This window comes from Pongo abelii, chromosome 13 (assembly GCF_028885655.2).
Source record: "Pongo abelii isolate AG06213 chromosome 13, NHGRI_mPonAbe1-v2.0_pri, whole genome shotgun sequence".
In the NCBI taxonomy this organism is placed as follows: domain Eukaryota; kingdom Metazoa; phylum Chordata; class Mammalia; order Primates; family Hominidae; genus Pongo; species Pongo abelii.
In genome coordinates, this window is record NC_071998.2 from 54823161 (window position 1) to 54850634 (window position 27474).

General features: G+C 40.8%; 1 protein-coding gene across 3 annotated transcripts in view; it reads left to right on the forward strand.

The window, feature by feature from the left end:
• The window catches only part of GLIS3 (GLIS family zinc finger 3), a 512085-nt gene that overhangs the window by 459790 nt on the left and 24821 nt on the right, over window positions 1–27474 (forward strand). For all 3 annotated transcript variants that reach the window (XM_054519981.2, XM_009244473.4, XM_009244474.4), the window contains one exon: window positions 20510–20685. In XM_054519981.2, coding sequence (XP_054375956.2) covers window positions 20510–20685 — 176 coding nt within the window. The remainder of the gene's footprint in view (window positions 1–20509; window positions 20686–27474) is intronic.

The following is a 27474-nucleotide window of genomic DNA, read 5'->3' on the forward strand; positions in this document are numbered from 1 at the left end:
TTGCGTCTTCCTCATTCTCTTTGCCTTCTGCCATCCATGTAAGATGGGACTTGCTCCTGCTTACCTTCTGCCATGATTGTGAGGCTTCCTCAGCCACATGGAACTGTATGTCCAATTAAACCTCTTTCTTTTGTAAATTGCCCAGTCTCAGGTACGTCTTTAACAGCAGCATGAAAACGGACTAATATAGGGATGTTGTATTTTCATTTTCATTTGTTTCAAGAAAATTTTTAATTTTCATCTTAATTTTCTCTTTGGCCCAGTGGTCATCCAGGAGCACGTTGTTTAATTTCCATGTATTTGTATGGTTTCCAAAGTTCTTTCTGGTATTGAATTCTTGTTTTATTCCATCATAGCCTGAGAAGATACTTGATATGATTATAATTTAAAAAATGTGTTGAGACTCATTTTGTAGTCTCACAGGTATCATTTTCTAATTGATCATTGGAATGTAATGTTGCTTGCCTGGATGCTAAAGGGTCAAAGACAGCAACCATTTTCAATTCAATAGCTTTGCAATTCTGTAAAATTCTTTAGCTCTACTCAAACCAGTCTGACGTATGACTTAGTTTCCTTTTTTCCGTGCCTTAATTCAGGCTTTGTTTCTATATAAAAACTTCCTTTTTCTTCCTATCCTTAACCAAGTGTTACCCAGCCTTTAGAGCTCAGATTAGTTCTCAATGCAGGAAGCCTCTCCTCTGCCTCTCACAGTTCACAAAGTCAAGTTCCCTTGATGAATCCCTTGGATCTTATCATCTGTTTCATGTATATACTATTTACCAGATGTCTCCATGCTAACTGAATTGTTAGGTTTTGGTGAGCAGGAACCTTAAGTTTCCTGGTGACCTCCATACTGCCATGTACTAAGTAATGCAGTGATAGGTCCTAAGGAAGGTTTGAGAAAGGTAAAAGACCAATGAGGGGAATGCCTAAGAAGCAAGAGGTCATTGTCAAGTCCCAGTGTCTTGCCAGAAAGCAACAATTCCCTTGATTTATTGATCAGAAGGGCAGTAGCCCTAATTCTGAAAGTTCTTCCCATCTTGTATAACCTGCGTACTTTGATACAATGCATAGTTGCTCTAATACATACATTCATGCACACACACATTGCTAGGAGTACCTTGCCACCATCCATTTGTGGTTTCTCTACATTGCTTTCTTGAAATCTTGAATACTAGTGCCTGACACTCACCATTCTCACTTATTTGTATATGTAGCATCTGAAGAACTAAAAACTAAGCCTGTTGCTTTGCTGTTCTTTCCTCTCCAGGACTTTCTGAGTAATCAGGGATGTTGGTATCTTAAACCACTCAGCTTTTACACACACACACACACACACACACCCTAGATAACTGTTTCTCACTCTCTTTAATGTAGTATAAATGCAATAGTCATACACATCATATCAAATATTAAAGCATATCAAAATCTATCCCAGCACTAGAGGTTTATTTGTTTACTGTTGTTTTGTTTATTGTCTTTCGCTGGTGTTTATATACCAGGCAGTATGCTGGACACTGAGGCTGTAGTGGTAAATAAGACCAACAGAAGCCTTGCCCTCTCAGAGTATCTAGTCTAATGGAAGACACCAAGCCAACAGGCAATCATAGTTTAGAGTATTATGAAGGGATGATACAGGGGCCTGTGGATGCATACAGAAAGAGCATATAACCCAAAATTGGGGAGAAAGGACTAGAGGAAGAAATTTTTTCCTGAAAACTGATAGCCTACAGGCAAGAAGACTATGTACAACAAGTGTTGTATACAAAAGCTAAGAAGGAAGAGAGCCAGCAAGGGTGCAGCTTAGTGTAGAAATTAGGGAGTAACCTTATCAGCCACATTTAGGGGTTGGGGCTTTAACTTGAGGACAAGAAGTTGTGTGTTGGGCCAATAAGGGGGATGTAGTGACTCTTGCATACATTCCAAATTCCTCCCTAGTCTGTTATCCACCCACAAAGAGCTCAGAATGTATTCTCTGCCTGATAGAAGAAAAAAGACAAAGAATTGAAAAATGGTTCATCTTGTTCTCAAATAGCCAAAGACACTGTTTTGTACCTCCTGGACTAGTGAAGCAGCACAGTAGGGATTATGTTATTTTCCTTTTTAATACCATTTGTAAAGACAGTTTTGTCCCTAGCAATTTGAAGCTTGTATTTTATGTAGTCATGAACTACCAGGGTTTTGAAGAGTCACTGAGTGTCAAAAAAAAATTACTTCCATTTTGAAGACAAAGTGATGAACATCTGAAAATTAGAGATCTAATCCAGCAATAACTTGGTCTCACTTGTCTCCATTATATCTGAGAAAATTTGGATATGACTAAGAGTTCACTGCATGACTGCATGTCATCTTATAGCTGCAATTTGTCTAGTGAGCACTGCTCTGTGGTCACTGATGCATATTAAGAGACTTTCTGACACATATAGAAACATATCTAACTTAGAGGGTAACAAATAAACACAGGCAATTAAGTTTGTCAATCTTGATCATTGGAATAGTTGAGAAAAGCCATAGTTAAAAGACAAATATAGGGTGGAGGAGCCAAGATGGCCGAATAGGAACAGCTCCGGTCTACAGCTCCCAGCGTGAGCGACCCAAAAGATGGGTGATTTCTGCATTTCCATCTGAGGTACTGGGTTCATCTAACTAGGGAGTGCCAGACAGTGGGCGCAGGACAGTGAGTGCAGCACGCCATGCGCAAGCCGAAGCAGGGCAAGGCATTGCCTCACTCTGGAAGTGCAAGGGGTCAGGGAGTTCCCTTTCCTGGTCAAGGAAAGGGGTGACAGACGGCACCTGGAAAATCGGGTCACTCCCACCCGAATACTGCGCATTTCCGACTGGCTTAGGAAACGGCACACCAGGAGATTATATCCCGCACCTGGCTCGGAGGGACCTACGCCCACGGAGTCTCGCTGATTGCTAGCACAGCAGTCTGAGATCAAACTGCAAGACAGCAGCAAGGCTGGGGGAGGGGCGCCCGCCATTGGCCAGGCTCGCTTAGGTAAACAAAGCAGCCTGGAAGCTCGAACTGGGTGGAGCCCACCATAGCTCAAGGAGGCCTGCCTGCCTCTGTAGGCTCCACCTCTGGGGGCAGGGCACAGACAAACAAAAAGACAGCAGTAACCTCTGCAGACTTAAATGTCCCTGTCTGACAGCTTTGAAGAGAGCAGTGGTTCTCCCAGCACGCAGCTGGAGATCTGAGAACAGGCAGACTGCCTCCTCAAGTGGGTCCCTGACCCCTGACTCCCGAGCAGCCTAACTGGGAGGCACCCCCCAGTAGGGGCAGACTGACACCTCACACAGCCAGGTACTCCTCTGAGACAAAACTTCCAGAGGAACGATCAGACAGCAGCATTCGCGGTTCACGAAAATCCGCTGTTCTGCAGCCACCACTGCTGATACCCAGGCAAACAGGGTCTGGAGTGGACTTCTAGCAAACTCCAACAGACCTGCAGCTGAGGGTCCTGTCTGTTAGAAGGAAAACTAACAAACAGAAAGGACATCCACACCAAAAACCCATCTGTACATCACCATCATCAAAGACCAAAAGTAGATAAAACCACAAAGATGGGGAAAAAACAGAGCAGAAAAACTGGAAACTCTAAAAAGCAGAGCGTCTCTCCTCCTCCAAAGGAACGCAGTTCCTCACCAGCAATGGAACAAAGCTGGACAGGGAATAACTTTGACGAGTTGAGAGAAGAAGGCTTCAGATGATCAAACTACTCCGAGCTACAGGAGGAAATTCAAACCAAAGGAAAAGAAGTTAAAAACTTTGAAAAAAATTTAGACGAATGTACAACTAGAATAACCAATACAGAGAAGTGCTTAAAGGAGCTGATGGAGCTGAAAGCCAAGGCTCGAGAACTACGTGAAGAATGCAGAAGCCTCAGGAGCCGATGCGATCAACTGGAAGAAAGGGTATCAGTGATGGAAGATGAAATGAATGAAATGAAGCGAGAAGGGAAGTTTAGAGAAAAAACAATAAAAAGAAATGAACCAAGCCTCCAAGAAATATGGCAGTATGTGAAAAGACCAAATCTACGTCTGATTGGTGTACCTGAAAGTGATGGGAGAATGGAACCAAGTTGGAAAACACTCTGCAGGATATTATCCAGGAGAACTTCCCCAATCTAGCAAGGCAGGCCAACATCCAGATTCAGGAAATACAGAGAATGCCACAAAGATACTCCTTGAGAAGAGCAACTCCAAGACACATAATTGTCAGATTCACCAAAGTTGAAATGAAGGAAAAAATGTTAAGGGCAGCCAGAGAGAAAGGTTGGGTTACCCACAAAAGGAAGCCCATCAGACTAACAGCGGATCTCTCGGCAGAAATTCTACAAGCCAGAAGAGAGTGGGGGCCAATATTCAACATTCTTAAAGAAAAGAATTTTCAAGCCATAATTTCATATCCAGCCAAACTAAGCTTCATAAGTGAAGGAGAAATAAAATACTTTACAGACAAGCAAATGCTGAGAGATTTTGTCACCACCAGGCCTGCCCTAAAAGAGCTCCTGAAGGAAGTGCTAAACATGGAAAGGAACAACCGGTACCAGCCACTGCAAAATCATGCCAAATTGTAAAGACCATTGAGGCTAGGAAGAAACTGCATCAAATAATGAGCAAAATAACCAGCTAACATCATAATGACAGGATCAAATTCACACATAACAATATTAACTTTAAATGTAAATGGACTAAATGCTCCAATTAAAAGACACAGACTGGCAAATTGGATAAAGAGTCAAGACCCATCAGTGTGCTGTATTCAGGAAACCCATCTCACCTGCAGACACACACATAGGCTCAAAATAAAAGGATGAAGGAAGATCTACCAAGCAAATGGAAAACAAAAAAAGGCGGGGGTTGCAATCCTAGTCTCTGATAAAACAGAGTTTAAACCAACAAAGATCAAAAGAGACAAAGAAGGCAATTACATAATGGTAAAGGGATCAATTCAACAAGAAGAGCTAACTATCCTAAATATATATGCACCCAATACAGGAGCACCCAGATTCATAAAGCAAGTCCTGAGTGACCTATAAAGAGACTTAGACTCCCATACAATAATAATGGGAGACTTTAACACCCCACTGTCAACATTAGACAGATCAATGAGACAGAAAGTTAACAAGGATACCCAGGAATTGAACTCAGCTCTGCACCAAGCAGACCTAATAGACATCTACAGAACTCTCCACCCCAAGTCAACAGAATACACATTTTTTTCAGCACCACACCACACCTATTCCAAAATTGACCACATAGTTGGAAGTAAAGCTCTCCTCAGCAAATGTAAAAGAACAGAAATTATAACAAACTGTCTCTCAGACCACAATGTAATCAAACTAGAACACAGGATTAAGAAACTCACTCAAAACCGCTCAACTACGTGGAAACTGAACAACCTGCTCCTGAATGACTACTGGGTACATAACAAAATGAAGGCAGAAATAAATATGTTCTTTGAAACCAATGAGAACAAAGACACAGCATACCAGAATCTCTCGGACACATTCAAAGCAGTGTGTAGAGGGAAATTTATAGCACTAAATGCCCACAAGAGAAAGCAGGAAAGATCCAAAATTGACATCCTAACATCACAATTGAAAGAACTAGAAAAGCAAGAGCAAACACATTCAAAAGCTAGCAGAAGGCAAGAAATGACTAAAATCAGAGCAGAACTGAAGGAAATGGAGACAAAAAAAAAAACCTTCAAAAAATTAATGAATCCAGGAGCTGGTTTTTTGAAAGGATCAACAAAATTGATAGACCGCTAGCAAGACTAATAAAGAAGAAAAGAGAGAAGAATCAAATAGACACAATAAAAAATGATAAAGGGGATATCACCACCAATCCCACAGAAATACAAACTACCATCAGAGAATACTACAAACACCTCTATGCAAATAAACTAGAAAATCTAGAAGAAATGGATAAATTCCTCCACACATACACCCTCCCAAGACTAAACCAGGAAGAAGTTGAATCTCTGAATAGACGAATAACAGGATCTGAAATTGTGGCAATAATCAATACCTTACCAACCAAAAAGAGTCCAGGACCAGATGGATTCACAGCCGAATTCTACCAGAGGTACAAGGAGGAACTGGTACCATTCCTTCTGAAACTATTACAATCAATAGAAAAAGAGGGAATCCTCCCTAACTCATTTTATGAGGCCAGGATCATCCTGATACCAAAGCCTGGCAGAGACACAACAAAAAAAGAGAATTTTAGACCAATATCCTTGATGAACATTGATGCAAAAATCCTCAATAAAATACTGGCAAACCAAATCCAGCAGCACATCAAAAAGCTTATCCACAATGATCAAGTGGGCTTCATCCCTGGGATGCAAGGCTGGTTCACTATACGCAAATCAATAAATGTAATCCAGCATATAAACAGATCCAAAGACAAAAACCACATGATTATCTCAACAGATGCAGAAAACGCCTTTGACAAAATTCAACAACACTTCAGGCTAAAAACTCTCAATAAATTTGGTATTGATGGGATGTATCTCAAAATAATAAGAGCTATCTATGACAAACCCACAGCCAATATCATACTGAATGGGCAAAAACTGGAAGCATTCCCTTTGAAAACTGGCACAAGACAGGGATGCCCTCTCTCACCACTCCTATTCAACAGAGTGTTGGAAGTGCTGGCCAGGGCAATGAGGCAGGAGAAGGAGATAAAGGTATTCAGTTAGGAAAAGAGGAAGTCAAATTGTCTCTGTTTGCAGATGACATGATTGTATATCTAGAAAACCCCATTGTCTCAGCCCAAAATCTCCTTAAGCTAATAAGCAGCTTCAGTAAAGTCTCAGGATACAAAAGCAATGTACAAAAATCACAAGCATTCTTATACACCAATAACAAACAGAGAGCCAAATCATGAGTGAACTCCCATTCGCAATTGCTTCAAAGAGAATAACATACCTAGGAATACAACTTACAAGGGACATGAAGGACCTCTTCAAGGAGAACTACAAACCACTGCTCAAGGAAATAAAAGAGGATACAAACAAATGGAAGAACATTCCACGCTCATGGGTAGGAAGAATCAATATCGTGAAAATGGCCATACTGCCCAAGGTAATTTACAGATTCAGTGCCATCCCCATCAAGCTACCAATGACTTTCTTCACAGAATTGGAAAAAACTACTTAAAAGTTCATATGGAACCAAAAAAGAGCCCGCATCGCCAAGTCAATCCTAAGCCAAAAGAACAAAGCTGGGGGCATCACGCTACCTGACTTCAAACTATACTACAAGGCTACAGTAACCAAAACAGCATGGTACTGGTACCAAAACAGAGATATAGATCAATGGAACAGAACAGAGCCCTCAGAAATAACACTGCATATCTACAACTATCTGATCTTTGACAAACCTGAGAAAAACAAGCAATGGGGAAAGGATTCCCTATTTAATAAATGGTGCTGGGAAAACTGGCTAGCCATATGTAGAAAGCTGAAACTGGATCCCTTCCTTACACCTTATACACAAATCAATTCAAGATGGATTAAAGACTTAAACGTTAGACCTAAAACCATAAAAACCCTAGAAGAAAACCTAGGCATTACCATTCAGGACATAGGCATGGGCAAGGACTTCATGTCTAAAACACCAAAAGCAATGGCAACAAAAGCCAAAATTGACAAATGGGATCTAATTAAACTAAAGAGCTTCTGCACAGCAAAAGAAACTACCATCAGAGTGAACAGGCAACCTACAAAATGGGAGAAAATTTTCACAACCTACTCATCTGACAAAGGGCTAATATCCAGAATCTACAATGAACTCCAACAAATTTACAAGAAAAAAAAAACAACCCCATCAAAAAGTGGGCGAAGGACGTGAACAGACACTTCTCAAAAGAAGACATTTATGCAGCCAAAAGACACATGAAAAAATGCTCACCATCACTGGCCATCAGAGAAATGCAAATCAAAACCACAATGAGATACCATCTCACACCAGTTAGAATGGCAATCATTAAAAAGTCAGGAAACCACAGGTGCTGGAGAGGATGTGGAGAAATAGGAAGACTTTTACACTGTTGGTGGGACTGTAAACTAGTTCAACCATTGTGGAAGTCAGTGTGGCGATTCCTCAGGGATCTAGAACTAGAAATACCATTTGACCCAGCCATCCCATTACTGGGTATATACCCAAAGGACTATAAATCATGCTGCTATAAAGACACATGCACACGTATGTTTAATGCGGCACTATTCACAATAGCAAAGACTTGGAACCAACCCAAATGTCCAACAACGATAGACTGGATTAAGAACATGTGGCACATATACGCCATGGAATACTATGCAGCCATAAAAAATGATGAGTTCATGTCCTTTGTAGGGACATGGATGAAATTGGAAATCATCATTCTCAGTAAACTATCGCAAGGACAAAAAACCAAACACCGCATGTTCTGACTCACAGTTGGGAATTGAACAATGAGAACACATGGACACAGGAAGGGGAACATCACACTCTGGGGACTGTTGTGGGGTGGGGGGAGGGGGGAGGGATAGCATTAGGAGATATACCTAACGCTAAATGACGAGTTAATGGGTGCAGCACACCAGCATGGCACATGTATACATATGTAACTAACCTGCACATGGTGCACATGTACCCTAAAACTTAAAGTATAATAATAATAAAAAACAGACAAATATAAGCCTCAAATAACCATTTTTATCAGCCTGCATGTTGACATCCATGTCATCCTCTGGTAGTGTCCCCTCTGGGGGCTCACCTTGTCCCATGTCATCAGGAACATCATTCTTTCTCTTTGGGCCACAGCATTTTTATGCAGAAGTCAAGCTGTTATCCTCATTTACATCCCACGAGAGGACCAGTTTCTCTCTAGAAAGGTAACTTCCACAGATATTCAAGGTTAAGAGAGGTGGGGTCCAAAATCCATTCCCTACCCAACACATGTGCATGCACACGTACACACACACGGACTCACACACACACACACACACACACACACACACAAGAATTGTTGAATGTAATAAAAGTTGTTCCTGATCTCAATGTTGTGAGCAGTACAGAGGCAGAAAATTCTGATATCCTATTTTTGAAAATGGAGATGAAAGCTTTGGGTTTTAGATTAGAAAAGGTTGGTGGCCTCTCCCTATTTTGTTTTCTTTAAATCTATGGAAAGTTCCTGGTACTTCTCAATGTTTATTCCAGGGTAGAATGGCCAGCCAGTCTTTAAGCTCCTTAACTATTGAGGATCCATGGCCAAAGCCATGCTTCATCCTCTGTGGCAAATATCAGTTAGGTCATTGGCCTTTGGAATGAACTTTCTTCTCTTACTAATAACTTCTTAAATACACTCCCCTGATATGCTCCTGGAAGTCACACATACACTTACAAGGAAATAGATGACATTGGTTACTTTCTTTTTACCAGTCTAGTGATTGTGAATGGCCCCAGAAGAAAAGAAAAAGATAAAATAACAACAGCAACAACAACAAAAAAAAAACATTGCTCAACTGGCTTCTCCGACCTATCTACTTTTATGAACATAATTTTCAGTCTAATGTGTTTCTTGATAATGGAGGAAAATCAAGAGCTAAGTCTATATAGTTATCTTCAACTTACTGTTAAAAACCTAAAAAGCCTAGGAGTCAACTCAGATTCTTCCCTTTTCCCACTCTCACGTCTAATTCATCCGTAGGTCCTGTTGGCTCTATCTTCAAAATACATTTCAAGCCTAATCAACTCCAATCCTCCACCCTGGTTCAAGCCACTGTCCCCTCCCATCTTAAGCAAAATAGCCTCTAACTGGTCTCTCTACATCAAATCTTGCCTACCTATGATCATCTACCCTCATCCCACCAGCACACATGGCATTGCTCTACACCACAAGAGCTACCCTTTAAAATGTAAATGTAATGATCTCTTTTATGTTCACACCTCTCCCTGGTTAATACTTGAAATAAAATTCAAACTCCATTTTGTAGTGTACATGACCCTCTATGGTCTGGCCTCTGCTAAATTCACCTATCATCAATTCCCTTGTTTAATCTGTTCCAGCCACACTGGCTTGTTGGAGTTTCTAGAAAACACTCACTAATCTTGCCTTGGGGACTTTGCACTTGCTGTTCCTGAAACCTGAAAGCCACTCTCATCAGAACCTCACATGACTTGTGCCTTTCTTTGTGGTGTCTGCTCAAATTGTACCTCTTCAGAAAGGCCCTTCTTGACTATCTAAAACTTTCCTTTCCCGCCTCCCTTTACTCTTTTTTTTTTTTTTTTGAGACAGAGTCTCACTCTGTTGCCCAGGCTGGAGTGCAGTGGTGCGATCTCGGCTCATTGCGAGCGCCGCCTCCTGGATTCATGCCATTCTCCTGCCTCAGCCTCCCGAGTAGCTGGCTCCCTTTACTCTTTAACTCTGCTTTAATTTTCCTTCATTGACTTCTCACTCCCTGAAATTGCACCGTTTGTTTACTGATTGCTTCTATTACACTACAGGGGTCCCAGTCTCCCTGAGTACAGAGACTGTGTCAGGTTGACAGCTACCTTGTGCAGAATGCTTACCTCTCAGTGCTGATAGGAGAAGCCTAAGGAATTTTGTGAAATGAATGAATGTGGATGGAAGCAAGAATACTACTCTCATTCATTTGTTATTTCTGAGAGTGGTTACAGTATCCCAGAGCAGGCAATTGTTGTTCTTCCACCTCCACACTCTCCTTTGGACCACTTCATGGGAAGGCAGGAGACATTGACATGAGCCTCTGTGGGGCACTCTCCCAAGCAAACAGCTCCACTTGTGGTTTCAGCGTTTGTTATATCAGATTCTTATCCACGTATGTTTTGTTTTGAAATGCACTGGTTCTTCATTTTAGATTAATTACAATCACATATCAAAAACCAACTATTAGGATGCCTATAAAAGAAACCATTTTTTAAGTGCCAAGGAAGTCATTTGGCCTCCAAAAGCCAAATCAACCATCGTTATTTTGTTTCCATATTCCAAACAAATCCACCTCATGTTAAGCCCAAGATGATTTTTTCTTAGTCCCCTTGGATTTTCAGTCAGGAAAGTGAGTCATGACAGTAACAAGAAAGGCTTAGGTGAAACAGAATTTCTCTTCTTGCAACCTCTACTTTATTGCAATAGCATGAAGCAACAATGGAAGTCACACTAACTCATGGTATTATTCCAACTTGTTAGTATGTTCTTGTCATATGCTGTTTCTGAAACAGTGAGTCATATATAGTCAGAATTCTCAAAGCAAAAGCCCACAAGCCATTCTAGCCTGAGTCAAGACATCTACATATTCCAAAGTACTTCCTCTCTGACATAGAATAGGCTGGTCAAAGGATTGCCTCTACTTAATCTTTTAAAGGTGTGACCTAGAAATCTTCATGGTCTTTTCCTTTCCTAAGTAGCGACCGTCAGGAGACTTAGCTGCTAAGAGATTATCTTTTTGCAAGTGAAGAACTGTGTTGATTGGTGGTAAGGAGAGTATTGAGGTGAGCAGAAACCAAGAGGCAAAGTTCATTGGATGAACTTTTTGTATTTGTGTCCTTTTCTGAGAAATAGCCTTTGGTTGCTTTTCTGTTTAGTTAGAAGGAGAAAAAAATTTCTGTTTTACTCATCCTTCCCCTCAGAGAAAATCATTAGGCTCATTCTCTTGAGTAGATATTCTCTCCTCAGAGCCAGAAGCTGTGCAAATATAATATCCAGCTGGACATTTGCACCAAGTGGGCAAATGTATCATCTACCTGGGCACAATAATTGGCACCAAGTTGAGAACCAGGTCTGTGGAACCATGTTCAGCAGAGTAATTCTTCAGCAGCAATGACCTACATTTGTCAAATACTTATCTTCTCATAGAACTAGATAAGGTGCTGGAGATACAGAATAGTAGCAAGTATCTGAGGGTTTTTGCTCTTTCCATCTATAAGAGCCAAAAGCCATTCACTAATTGTGAATTTTTAAAATATATGCTGTTTCCTTCCATTCATTTCTCTAGTCAAATGTTGAGTCTTATCTTTAAGAGAAGGTGCAGAAAATTCCTGCACCTGACATTCAATATAAGGGAAAAAATAGCACATATAAACAGCACATGTTATTAATGACTGAAGCATTACCCAGCCAGTTTCTTTTCAAATGTATGGATTATATTGACTTTTGACATCTTCTATGGTTGTGGCTTCCAAAGGTACCTGACCACACTTGGCAGGAGTACTGCGTTTAAAGTTGGTTCTCAAAGTTCTTCTGGTGTGTTCAAGAGACTAGTGTTTGCATTTTGAAACCATGAGAAGGATACTGGATAGTCCATTTTTTGTATTTCCATGCCTCCATTTCTCATACTTAGACAAAAATAACACTGATTTTTTGTCTTGTTTCTCATCTGACATTCCATTACACTCTCTTCTGAATGTTTTTCTTTGATCTAATGCATTCTGTTGTAAAGTAGATTGAACGCTATGTCTGACACCATGCTGAACAAGAGAAAGATTCTTGCCTTTGCTACAGGACTATGAGTTAATCCCCTTGCTCTGACCCACTCAGAGAAACCCAAGAGATGATATCATTGCAGATTTTTTTTTTCATAGTAGAATTTTTTATATCAAATGTCTAGGACCACTCTGGATAAATTTTCTTCAGTTTGGTGCTTTTTTAAAGAGAGGATTTGGCAGAATCAGCCTTTCTTCCCTCTCTCCCCATGTCAGATTCTGAAATAGACAAACAACTGAGTCACAGCCAATTCTTCAGTCAGTATATTCCAGAAAACTCCTCTCTTGGTCCCGCATAATTCATTTCTCTGACATACCCGAGATGTTCTCCCCTCCTCCCTTTTTCTTTCCACAGGGGAGAAACATTGCAATGCTGTGGGTCCTATTTCAGCATTTCAAAGAAAAAAAAATACCACTTCTTTGCCTTGGGCATTGATTAGTTTGTTTTTTTGACTTACAACTTGCTCCCTATACCCAAGAAGAGAAACTTTCCTCCAGAACACTCTGTCTTTTCTGTTTCTCACATTCATTCACTCATGATATATATGAGCATCCCCTTCAAAAAGTATTTGTGATCGTTTCACCTACAGCCAACTTCACAGACTTCATTTTGTCATGCTCAGTGTAGGTTCAGGCAGTCATTTTTGAGTCCTGGTCTTTTCCAACCTTATGAATTATTTGCAGTTGATATTGACCCAGCCTCTCATAAGGAGCACCAAGCTCTTCTAGGGGACAGATTAGGCTCTTGGACTATTTGGGGACAGAGTCCTCAGACGGACACACAGCTCTTGCCCTGCCCCAGTCCTGCCCCAGTGGACAGTGTTGCAATTACCCACACTTCCCAGCGGCTGTTTCTTCTTTACTGAAAGCTGGTCTTGATTGTCTCAGAAGCCGAATTCAATTTGCAGTTCCCCCAGTAACGTGCTGTGATTCATTTGGGGACAAATCTGGATTGAACTGAGTCCAAGTGTCTCTTTTGTGAGACAGAAGGGAAGTATAAGTAGATACTATAGTCACCCAGATGAGTCAGCCAGGAATTCATGAAGTGATTCATAAATCGTTATAAAGACCACTAAAGATTGCTAAAATGGAGTGCTGTCTGGCTATACAAAGTGGGGTATTATCATTGCGGGGTTTTTTTAGATGTTAAATCAGATGTGAAATCCTTAAAACTGGGCTTTTCTTTTTAAGTTTTGAAAAGGATTCCTTTCTTCCCCCTCTGCAGTTGGCCAACTGCTGTAGCCATTTCTCATTGATTAGTTTTCACAGATGAATTTTAAAACCGCCACAGATGATACCCCACAATTTTTTGGGGAAATAAAAAATACCTCCCCAAATCCATCGTAGCCTAGTTTATATCCATTATTTCTACTCCCTGGCAGCAAATCAGTAATATTTTTCGTGTGAATACAATGAAACAAGCTGTTCTAATGAATCCTTCCTTCTTTGGGAGGTCTGTAGCTGCCGTGGAAGAGACAGGGCGGAAAGAAAAACTATCCAGAACACATACCAACTTTTAATCTAGTTGATCATGTAAAAACATAAATTCCTTCTTTTCAAAGTGTTAACCCCCAAAGCAGTGCTAAAACACACAGTCCTGCATTGCTGGCTAGAACTGCTTGTGAGTACAGTACAAATGAAGAAAAGTAAGAAATATTTATGACATGCTTGACTGGTAACACAATCTGTTAGTAAATTTTGTTAAAGAAATAAGTGTGTACACTGACAAAGAAATACTTTGGACTTATACACAGGGGAAAGAGCCCTACCCGAAAGGAGTTATCTAGTTAGAAAGACTAAAAGTATATACTATGTTGTACATGAAGAACTCCAGTTCAGGACTGAGCAAGTTCACCAAAGCACACTGAGCAACACTTGCCATTGCTAGATTTCTTAAAGGTAGTATGTTGCTGACACGCCCTCCCACTAGCCCATGATAAAGATGAACATTTCAGATGCCCTCAGGAATCTTCTTCATTCCCCCCTCACCCCACCACTCATGATTGCTTTCCATCTCCACTAGAGAAGTCTTTCTTACCTTTGTGACTTTAAGCAAATTATTTTACCTCATTGGGCATTTGTTTTTTTCATCCAAATAAGATGGTGCTCCAGTGCCCTTTCCAGCTAAAACATTCTATAATGTATGAATTTGTGGACTCAGGATACTCCATTGGAAAATCCAGCACCAAGATATGAGACCTATACACAAGACCAAGATTAACTACTTCTAGAACTAGAAAATCAGCCACATGAGTAAATGCTTCACTTTCTTTTTTAAATTTAATTTAATTTAATTTAAGTTCTGGGATACATTTACAGGATGTGCAGGTTTGTTACAGAAGTAAACATGTGCCATGGTGGTTTGCTGTGCCTATGAACCCATCACCTAAGTATTAAGCTCCACATGCATTAGCTGTTTTTCCTGATGCTCTCCCTCCCCCGCACCCCCTAACAGGCCCCAGTGTGTGCTGTTCCCCTCCCTGTGTCCATGTGTTCTCATTATTCAGCTCCCACTTATAAGTGAGAACATTCAGTGTTTGGTCTTATGTTCCTGCATTAGTTTGCTGAGGATAATGGCTTCCAGCTCCATCCATGTCCCTGCAAATTACATGATCTCATTCCTTTTTATGGGTGCATAGTATTTCATGGTATATATGTACCACATTTTCTTTATCCAGTCTATCATTGATGGGCATTTGGGTTGATTCCATGTTTTCACTATTGTGAATAGTGCTGCAGTGAACATACACGTGCATGTATCTTTATATGATTTATATTCCTTTGGGTATATAATGGGATTATATACTCAAAGTAATGGGATTTTGGTATATAATGGGATTTCTGGGTCAAATGGTATTTCTGGTTCTAGGTCTTTGAGGAATCACCACACTGGCTTCCACAATGGTTTAACTGATTTACATTCACACCAACAATATAAAAAATGCCTCACTTTCTGTTGAGCCTTAGTGTTTATATCTGAATAGTCAAAGAAGGAAACAGTCTTAAGATTTTCTAAGAACTCTATAGACATTCTAATACATTGCTGGGACCGCAGTCTTACACAGCTCTTGAACACTGGGATACATGTTAATGTCAGGGATGCCTTAAATGTACATTCAATCGATCATTCCATCAACATGTGTTGATCACCCAGAAGGCATCAGACTTTCATTGTATTAAGTACTTTGATATTCCTGACTTCTCAATTTAAAATTATTCCTAATCCACCCCACCCTTTGCTGTCTCCATATTTTTCTCCATAGCATTCATTTCCTCTAGCCCAGTAGATACGTTGCTTACTTAAATTTCTTCACTGCCTGTCTCCCCTTACTAAAATATACGTTCCACAAAGACAGAGATATGTGTCTTTTGTTGCTCTATCCCTAGTGCTTAGAACAATGCCACACATTTAGTGCTCAACAAAGACCCCTTGAATGAATAAATGTCACCATGGACTTTAGAACCTTCAGTGAAAGTTGAGATTACCCTTATTTTATGCTTGAAATTGATCCTGGGAGAAGGTGGGGAATTTACTTGTTTACCCAGCTAGTAACAGACCCAGCATCCAAGCCCAGGTGGGTGTGACTTCTGGCCTGTCTGTCTTCTCCTTTGTCCATCTGCTTCTCTTGCCATTCCCACTTTTTCTGCACATGAATCTAAGCAGTTCTCAGTGTCTCAGTGTCTATGTGTCTCAGTTGGGAGCTACTAATCTGAGAAACAATCTAAGTTTGAATGCTGTTGGGCCACCCCACTGCATGGCTGGGGAGTTCAATGATAATGGGGTTGGGTCTGAGAAAGCAATGGAGAGGGGCATAGAAGGGAAGGAGAGTGGCCAAGTAAATACCCCCAAATAATCAGACGTTCTTTAAGATAGGTGGAGATACATATTTGCAGAAATGTGTTAAATATTTCTTCATCCCCCAGAGTTTATTTATTTATTTATTTTGACAGTCTTGCTCTGTCACCCAGGCTGGAGTGCAGTGGCGCTATCTCAGCTCATTGCAAGCTCCACCTCCCGAATTCACGCCATTCTCCTGCCTCAGCCTCCTGAGTAGCTGGGACTACAGGCACCCGCCACTACACCCCGCTAATATTTTGTATCTCTAGTAGAGACAGACTTTCTCTGTGTTAGCCAGGATGGTCTCAATCTCCTGACATCGTGATCCACCCGCCTCGGCCTCCCAAAGTGCTGGGATTACAGGCGTAAGCCACCACACCTGGCCCCCCACCAGAGGATTTTTTATGAGGTTTTAAAATCTGTTCCCCTTCCCTTTCTTTTTTTTCTTTTGCATACCATTGCTCACAGTAGGGTTATACGAACTCCTCTACCAAATGAGTGGAAGTGTTTGACTCAGTTATCTGGTTAGCTTTTGTGCGATCTGTTTCTGGTAAGCAGTAATTTTTTTTTCTAGTCTGTTATGTGCCTATTTATAGAGCAATAATCTATTGTTTCAAAGAAGTATAAAAGGGTAAAGAGACTAGTAAGCCATGTCCAGTGAAATCTCTGAAGTGTCAACTGCAGATCAGCAGCTAGAGAACAGGGTTGGACCTAGAAAAGATGTCAGAAGGTGTCTCTTCTGGCTCTTGGACACGCTGTAACTCAAGCTGAATGAGAGTGATGTCATCTTGATCTGACATAATTGGGGAATAAGATACTCCATAAGAGGGAAAATGGCAAATAACTACAATTTATCCTCGGCATCACAATGTTTTTTTATTTTAGCATCAAAAAAATTTAATTCACCTTCATTTGATTTAAAATAAAGTCTCAGTTAACTTTTGGGGACAGAATATTCAGAACATACTCATTTTGATGTGTGTGTGTGTGTGTGTGTGTGTGTGTGTGTGTGTGCTTTGAAGAAACAGGGTTGGAAAGTAGGTGCAGACACTTAGAAAATGGGGTTCTGAGGTCCCTACCCTGCCTCCAACAATAGTGAAAACAGTTTATTTTTGCTTATTGAGCATCTAAGTATATGTGTTTTCTGTTTGTTTGTTTGCTTTTGCACCAAATAACCTCAGACTACTTGTTAGCTTGTTGAATCACTCTCCTGCATCTCTCTTGCTGAGAGAAGAGTTGTCCATTACTGTGTTTTGACATTCCCCAGGGACCTTACCTCAAACAGGAAGACTCTCTCTTCATCTTCTCCACGCCTCTCCTGTCCTCTCACCCCTGATTTTAGTTTACTATTTCTACTCTACTATGAGCTGGTTAACAAGTAACTAACTTTATAAATATTAAATTTCAATTAATACATTTTGAAAGATTTGAAGTATGGTACTATGTGGTGTTTTTACACAGTAACAAAATTGATTCTATCTGCTGTACTTGAAAATCAATCCTATATATACACTTACTTCTTATGCTGGACTTTTTAGTGGTGGCTTCTTATCTACTTCCTTGTTCCTAGCAATTGTCTGGATAATTGTGATCACTTATTTTATTTCTCTACATGTATAAAAGTTAACATTTTTGTACTATTTCTTTCCTTTTCAAATCAAAGCCTACTTTAAATGTGTATTTTACTTAGAATAGTTTATATTTAAATTTTTATTAATACATTATATGGGGTGACATACTATGTTTTGAAATTATATTAACTTTATATTGTATAAATTCATTTATTTGACTAACATAGAGGAAAATTCAGCCTGAATTAGGAAAAAGCAAAATCTTGAGTCAGTTGAAGCCATCATATTTTATTACTCCATGTCCTTGAGATAGCAGTGCTAAAACCATGGTTTATACCTATCATATTTTTTTCTTTATTCAATGGTATTATTATACTGGGTAATATTTGGTAGCCAAGAGAGCATGGCCCTGGTTTGGAACTTCCAAGAATGAGTACCTAAGAATGACTTTAATTAGCATATAATTATATAGAATCATATATATGTAGGATCTAGATATAGATCTACTTGCTGACTTGCCCATTCACACATCTCTGTGTCCCATCAGTCCTCAACAGAAAGAGGATAGCAGATATTCCAGAAGAATGGACTGGAAAACCATCTAGAGCAAGTTGCATCTTTTATTTACAACCTAGGAAAGAGAATTAAGGAGCCAATCAAAGGATCTTGCTCATTTGCCCAAAAAAACAAAATTGGGACACCAGCAATGACTGTTAAATAGCACCATAGGTTGCCTTGCAATTCAGATCCTTCCTGCCTCCATCCCTGGGGATCTTTAAGGACCAGGGGATTCGGGATTAGGGGTTAACCTGGATTCCTTCTGCCCCTAAAGTCTGTGATCTCATAGTTCCTCATCGCTCTCCCACAACCTCAGAGCAACTTGTGAGACACGTTAAAGACATGTTCCCCCCAAAAATAGCCTTCATATGAGGAATCCTGGCAAATGAGTTTCACTAGATGTTCTCAGAGCAGTGCCAGGATTTGTTTGCTGTGTTTTCTCTCAAGCTATTCAGCACTTTTCAGGGTAATACCAGTTAAGATGATATGCTCAGAAAATGTGTATTTACTCAGCACGGTACAGTCAGTTACTATTCTCTTTCAGCAGAATGAAGATGTAAATGATCAATTAAACAGGCATCCCAACCCAGCTGGTTTGTTTAAGCTCCTCGCCTTGACTTCTTTTCCCTAGAGGTTAGCGAGTCCTACTCCTACTTTCTTGGTTCTTACATTCACCTTCTTCTATAGTCTCATCACACCTCACGTGGGAAAAGCAAAAAGAACATGAGATTTTTGTCCCATGCTTTCTTACTGCTGCAGTACAAACATAGAAGCTCTGCCTTATTAAATATTCTGGTTCAGAATGTTTCCAATCACTTTATAAGCTTGACTAGTTCATCTTCCCTTTTTATCATCTATGGCCCTCCACAAAAGCCCAGCAAAGTTAAAGTGATTTGTTCCTGTGAAATAAGCAATGTAAGCAGATGGTGACCTATACGTGTTAGTGCAAAACAAAGCCTGTCTTTCTACACAGTGTAAGGAACAGCTGATTAAAAGTTTTCAGCTTACTGGGACTTTTTGAGGAAACTAAACAATTCATTTGCTGCTTCATTTTACTGCATTGACAGACTTCTTGCTCCTTTCTCCCCTATACTTCTGTCAGTCCCCTACTGAACTGGCATCTGGAGGATCATTTTGATATTTGATAGACATTGCCAAACTGTAACATTGTTCTAACAATTACATCTTGCCTTCAATGTTAGAAAGCATAAACTGTCATTTTAAACAGTGAGTCAGGTCTTTCCAATTTTCCTTCATAATTGGAAGATCAATGTACAATCATCCATTTCATATCCCAGGTTTCTTGACAACATCACCTTATTTAAACACCAACATGTCCCCCACCCTAGAAACCACCAATAGTCTTACTGTGATTGGCGCATATGACTCCTACATCATCTTCCTATCATACCCTCAGGAACACTCTTTGCCAAGCACGGAGCCCACGCAGATCTCGTGGGTTGTGGGTTTCAAGCCATACTTGACCTTTGAGGTTTAAGTTAATTCATTCTTGGCGAAAGCAAATGCATTGTTTAAAGAGAATAGGATTAGAGAGGCTCATAATAAAGACTTGTAACAACACTTCTTGGACCTCAGATATATCTTACAAAACAAAATGTTTATGAGCTAAGTGTAAATGATTCAGAAACATACGGATCAAATTTCCCCTTAAATGCAAATAGATTTTAAAAATTAGCAGAAAAAGGGCTTGGCAAAAGATGTACTTTGAATTTCACCAAACATAGTGTATTTGAAATGCAGCTTAGAAATCTTGAGAAACCCAAACTGTGAGTAGGTTTTCCTTTTATTGTACTTGTTTATTCCCTCTGTATCTCAGTTGAGAACTCAGTGGTTAAATGCGGAACGGCAGTGGGGAGGGAGAGGGTAGAGAAAAATCCTGAAGGATTTTTTTTTTTTAAAGGCTTGTTGTCACGCTCTTGTATAGCCAGAATGGGAGGTGAGAATTTGGCTTTGGAGAGTTTGTCTTTGTTCCTGCTGTTTTATGTCCCTCATGTTTCCTTTTATAATTGTTTTCTTAGGTTTGCACCTTCTGCTCCATCTCCTCACCACATCAGCCCCCGGAGAGTTCCGGCTCCTTCTTCAATACTGCAAAGAACACAGCCTCCCTATACCCAGCAGCCATCAGGTTCACACCTGAAGTCCTATCCGCCAGAAACAAACTCTTCTTTTCAACCAAATGGTATCCATGTCCATGGTAAGCAAGAAGCTTGCAGTCTCTTGAGTTTCGAAAAGTGACGTTGTGCTGTTGCTTTTCATCTTAGTTACCTGTTGTGGATTTCAGATGCTCTGTTCTACACCAGGCTTAGGCTTTCATGACTTGCCTCTAAAATTTCACACTTGATAGGCATGAAATCCTATGGTATTTTCCTGACTTTGGCCTGATGATGGTATGATTTATGACACCTCGCACTGGTCAGCTCAAGTTGTTGGTTTTTTCATTGACCAGGGCTCTAACACCAGCAGTAGCATCCTGTTTCTAAACAATAGACAGCCCATGGAGAAAGAAATGACAGGAGTTCTTGTGCCCAAGCATGCCTCTGCTCTGCTAGGTTTTTGCTCTCATTCTCATAGGTCCACATCCTCTCCATCCTTCAAGGCACAGGTGGAATGACGCCTCCTCTCTGAAGCCTTTCCTGATCCCCCAGCCGATGTCGTCTCTCCAGGCTTTAAACTCTGATTTTGTATCGCCTGTCTTTCTCTGGTAGTATTTATGCTTCCTCTACCTTGTGTTTTACTTATCTGTGAATAAAACATACTTTCACTATTAATGTGCAAACTTCTTTGTGAGCATTTTCTGACCCATCAGAAAATTATATCTTTTAGGGAACTTAACACAGCTCTTCACAAGTGGCAAAGAGACAGATACTTGTTAGGTGAATGGAGGATGAAAAGGAGAAAAGGAAACCAAGAGAAATCGTAATGATTTTCTAAATGTGCAGATCTTGTGTTTAATGGGGGATATGCATAGAGAACTAAATCTTAGTTTCTTTTCTTTATTTAAACTCATTTTGCCATTTCAGGCACGTATCTTAGTGAGCATCCATAGAAAGTTGAATTGCCAAGTCATATAGATTTGAACTGTCACAGGCTTTTACTTCCTAGGGCAATCAGATCTGTATAAGCAGAAGAGATACTGTCCTTTTAGGCTGAATGTTTCAACTTCTGAAAAATACTACTCTCCTCTACCTGCCTCTTGCTGATGCCTGAATTTTCTCCGTATGAGTTATTACTTGAAATTAATGGGTGATGTTCCCAAACAAATCTAAATCAATATGCAAATTGAGTGTGAATAATTTTCTAAGATGGCAGAATCAACCAGTACTATGGAGCTAGGCTTGGATAAGAACATCAAAGTAGGCTGGGCGTGGTGGCTCACGCCTGTAATCCCAGCACTTTGGGAGGCTGAGGCAGGTGGATCATGAGGTCATGAGGTCGAGACCATCCTGGCTAACATGGTAAAACCCCATCTCTACTAAAAATACAAAAAAAAAAAATTAGCCAGGCGTGATGGCAGGCGGCTGTAGTCCCAGCTACTCGGGAGGCTGAGGCAGGAGAATAGCATGAACCTGGGAGGCGGAGCTGGCAGTGAGCCGAGATTGCGCCACTGTACTCCAGCCAGGGTGACAGAGTGAGACTCCGTCTCCAAAAAAAAAAAAAAAAAGAACATCAAAGTAAAGGCCTGAACAGCAAAGAGAAGGTGATATAAAAACAGCAGCCAGCTGTAGGAAGGAAGAGACCTTGAAAAACCAGAGCTATTGGTTCTGGCTCAAAGTTCTGTCCATCTCATCTTCCCACTTCCCCAGTGTAGCCACACAAATCCTCATCAGAATTTGCACTTGTACTATCCTGCAGGCCCATGGTCATTTTTACCTTCTGCTGGCTATACATTGTTTCTCAAGCTTCAGTTATGTATTTATTCAACCAAGAAATACTTATTGAGTACCTACTGTGCGCAAGACAAGGCATCAAGGCATGCAAAAGACAGTCAAATTGAGCCCTCTTCCCTCTGAGGAGGGCCTGCCAGTCCAGTCGAGGAGTTTACTCTGAAAGAGACCCAGGTCCCCTGCTCCATGAAGCCATCCTCACCACTCCAGGCAGTAGGTGCACAGCCTGAGTGTGGGCTATGTGAAATGTAGAGTAGGCCATTGATTCTAAGACACAAATTCTTCACCTTCACATTTTAACATCGCTGAAATCTGGACATAGCTCACAGTGGCATCATATAATTGGCAGTGATTTTTCTTTCTGGTGCTATCTAGAGTAATGGAGCATTTCACAGTTGATGGTGTCAAAGTTCCAAGAAAATGCAGTATAACACATTTTGATTACAACTTTGAAACACATTTTTAAAAATTTAAAAATTGACCTATGTGTAGAAGAAAAATTGGAAGGAAGTTCTCCAAAATATTGACGGTTTTATATCAGGATGGTAGGATAATGGGTGATTTCTTCTTTTTTCTCTAAAGAAATCTTTAAAAAGCGTTTTGAAATTAGACCAATTTGAATGCAAACACTAGTCTACCCTGAACTGTGTGACTCTGGGCAAATCATGGAGTCTTAGTTCACATTCGTTAAGTGGGGGGCATTTCATCTATCTTCTCTCTTCAGTTATTAGGAAGATTTGACAAGAAAAGCACCTGGCACAGAGTAGGAGCTTAATTAATTTAATGCTTTTCCTTCTATTCCCTTCTTTTTTAAAAAATTAAGACTCTTTGAGAATAGGGATGATGTTTGTAGCCCTAGGGCAGGCATAATACTTGGTGCAAAGTAGGCATTTAATAAATATTTACTGACTAAGTGATTGACACTCCCTCATTCAACAAATGAATAATGAACAAGAGGATATAGAAAATGGGATCTACCCTATTATTTTTCCCTACCTCTTGGCAAAATAGTCTTCTTCCACATTTCTTTTTTTTTAGTTAAATAATGAATGTATTGTCAACTTGAAATTGTTGGGATTTTTTAAACTCTCACATTAAAAACAATTTACTTTTTAGAGACAGGGTCTCGCTCTGTCCCCAAGGCTAGAGTGCAGTGGCACAGTCATAGCTCACTGCAGCCTCAAATTCCTGGGTTCAGACAGTCTTATTTCAGCCTCCCAAGCAGCTGAGACTGCAGGCACACACCACCACACCTGGCTAATTTCATTTATTGTTTTTGTAGAAATGGGGTCTCACTATGTTGCCGAGGCTGGTCTTGAACTCTTGGGCTCAAGTGATCCTCCTGCCTCAGCCTTTCAAAGTGTTGGGATTACAGGTGTGAGTCACCTGTGCTGGGCCCTAACTTTCACATTCTAATTGTTAAAAAAATTCCCCATGGCCAATGAGAAACTGCTAATATCAGCCCTAAAAATAAGTTTAAAATGTAGTTAGGCAAATTGAGAAATCATGACTTTCTCCAGGAAGATGGCCAAGTGACTGTTGCAATGAGGTTGCAAAGGGCGTGCCCCTGTATTAGCCATTGGTCCACTGCTAGTAGTTAATTGGTAGGTATCCAGATGTAGCCTTACTTCCTTCTCCAAGCATTTTCTGAAATTGTTTTTCTGGAACTTTGTAGGCAACATTTCTAGCGGTTCTTATCTACTACTCTTCAGGGTAAGGACAAAATTTATCTACTATTTTTCAAGTGGGCAATACAATGCTGAGGGTAAAATGAGACCTTCTTAATGAGTTGCATTTATTGGTCGTGCCTTTCAGCTTCTGTTGGACGAGTTTGCTGGAGTTATACAGCATCTTGGTAACGGGGAACACCATCACCTAATAAAACTTGATTTTTAAAACCCAAAGCAGTGTCAGGGTTGCTAATGCAATAACGCAAGTGAGTGTTTGTTCTCGCTTTCAAAAACTTCGTGGTTTTAATGAGCGTAGTCACCCCCATTTCTTCTGTACTCCCTGCAGTAGGTAGAGGTCAGGGAGAAATAACCATCACTGTATTTTTAGAGACAAGAACTGAGACAAATAAGAATATAAAATGTCTGGGCATTGCTACCTTAGCAAACTATGCAGGTGCCTTTATCAAAACGTCTAAATTTCCAAGCCATATATATGTATTTTTTTTCTTTTGGAACGTAGTCTCACTCTGTCACCCAGGCTGGAATACCGTGACACGTTTTCGGCTCACTGCAACCTCCACCTCCCTGGTTCAAGCAATTCCCCTGCCTCAGCCTCCTGAGTAGCTGGGATTACAGGCGCACGCCCCCACATCCGGCTAATTTTTTTGTATTTTTAGTAGAGATGGGGTTTCACCATGTTGGCTAGACTGATCTCAAACTCCTGACCTCAGGCAATCCGCCCACCTTGGCCTCCCAAAGTGCTGGGATTACAGGCATGAGACACCACTCCCAGCCCCAAGCCACATTCTTAATCAAAAACATGTTTCTAAGTCAAAGGCACACTAAAATAAATATACATTTATATTTTTCCGTGGGGAAATGTAGACTCCTGTGTGTAGATGCTGTTGCATTACAGAGAGCTATGAAAGGTTACAAGTCAGAGGGGCTTTGGTCTTCCAAATGAAGAAGATGAGATCCATCGAGTTTTGTTAATCATGCTGTAATACTAAATGATACTGAGCCTAGACATTGTGTGCTCTCCCTATATTTTTGTTGAGGCATTTTGTAAAAGGCATACTTTGAAAGATTACTAGCACTGCTTTTTCAAGTTTCCTTACCTAGTGAATGACCCAGGACCAGAGCTCAGGTTTGTTGACTCTGCATCCATCTCATTCATTCATTTTGCCTTCATTAGTACAGGGAATGAGGTATAATTTCCTTTAATGTTTGAATCTTGGTAGCATTTATGGGTCTCCGTTCAGGTGAGATCTCCAAGGCAACTTCTTAGTACACTTTAGTCCTTTATTTTAGATGTAAACATAAGGACACTCTGCAATCATGTAAGCTTGTTTTTCGGCCTTTTCTTTCTCCTTAGGACACTTCTCTTGCCCAGACAAGCTTCAGAATGTTGCCTGGATTAGTTGCCCAAGAGTTGATATTTGTACATTTTGTTATTGGACTAATGGACCATTTCTTTCTAAATGCCCTATTCACTCCAGGATTATCAGCATGCCATGAGAATTCCTACAACAGCATTTTCACAACTTTCCTGCTTCTGGGCCCATCAAGGAGACACCAAGTTCAGTTCAGCAAGTGTTCGTTGGTCACCCACTATGTGCCAGGCAAACATGAATGTCATTTAATCAACGCACTGTGACACATGCAATAAGAGAAGGTGCAAAAGGCACCTGATTTATTCAGAAGAAGATGTCAAAGAAGGGTCTGTAGAAATGATACTTGAAGAGGGTTTTGAAGATAAATACCTTATTGGGCAGGCCAAGTGGGTAAAGGCATTCCAGGCAGAGGGGAAGCAAAGAGCACAGGTGAGAACACAAATGACACCGTGGTGTGTGTGTGCACAGAGGGAAGAGCCAAGGGGATGGCTGGAGTACCCAGGTTAAGGCATGGAGTAGAGGAGGAAGAGGATGGAGAACTCACAACGCCAGCTCACGAAGGGTTTTGTGCCATGCTAACTGTAACCTATCGAATGAAGAAGTCAGCCCAGTATTTTAGGAAATTCAAGTAGAGTGCTGTGTAGAGACTGGAATGGGAGAGGTAGGAACATTAAGCTCTAACTGTTGAGATTATGTTGGGCCACATGTACAGAACACCACAACAGTGACTTATTAAAGAGTTCAGTTCACTCAGATGCAACTGGTAAATAGAGGAATGATGTCAGGATAATGTGCAATTGTGTTTGTTCACATACAGTCTTTCCTAGACAAAAGCTGGAATAGCAAGAGAAGAGAACAAAAACGTCCTCAGCCTAGCTGCTGTCCAGACAGGAGCCCTTTCAGCTCTATTTTAATAACATTTGAAATGAGCACAGTCCCAGGGGGCTCCCTCCCAGAGAGGTGCACATCCAGCCTTGCATGGCCTTCAGCTCATGGCAGATCACACGCCTTCCTGTGCACTGGGCCCTGCTATCACTCGTTGTTTCAGTACCTGCAAGCCAGCCTTTCCAGTCTATTTTGTGTGATTTTTAATAACCACCCAGGAGCCTATAGCCACACTGAACTGCCTGCCTAAATTTCCTCTTGATATTTTGTTACTGCTGTAATTAGAAGGTATCAAAGATTTTCAGTGGTCTGACCCAATTTTAGATTTCTCAAAGACCTTATTTTTAATACACATTTGTGCAGAGGACAAGATTTTACAGGGTTTATTTATCATGTTACAGCAACAACACCAACAACCCCAGTGTGCAATTTACTCTTCTCTCATGACAAGATGTCTTTTTTTTTTTTTTTGAGATGGAGTCTCACTCTGTCACCCAGGCTGCGGTGCAGTGGCGCAATCTATGTTCAATGCAACCTCTGCCTCCTGGGTTCCAGCTATTCTCCTGCCTCAGCCTCCTGAGTAGGTGGGACTATAGACACATACCACCATGCCTGGCTAATTTTTTGTATTTTTAGTAGAGACGGGGTTTCACCATGTGAGCCAGGCTGGTCTTGAACTTCTGACCTCAAGTGATCCACCCGCCCCAGCCTCCCAAAGTGCTGGGATTACAGGCATGAGCCACCGCCCCTAGCCTTCTCTCATGACAAGATGTCTAACGGGAAACAGTGCAAGGTGGAGAAGGAGCCTCACAGACTCAGCAGTGCCCATGCCTCCTCCCAACTTTGTGCTTTGTCATTGTTAACAGGTGGCTTCCATCCTCCTGGTCACAGCATGAATGCTGATATTCTACACATCTTGTCCCAGTTGCAGGCAGAGACAAGGGTGAAGAGTAAAGGACAAGTATACTCTTAGTCACATGGCAAGGGGGTCTGGGAAGATGGATATTTTAGTGCATTGCCATACTTAACAAAACGGATATTCCGTTCACAATTTTTACTGGATAGGCACACCGGAGGGGCTGCCAGACACTCTAGGATGGTTTTCTAATCTGTAAAATGGGACTAATATGACCCGTTTCACAGACAGATT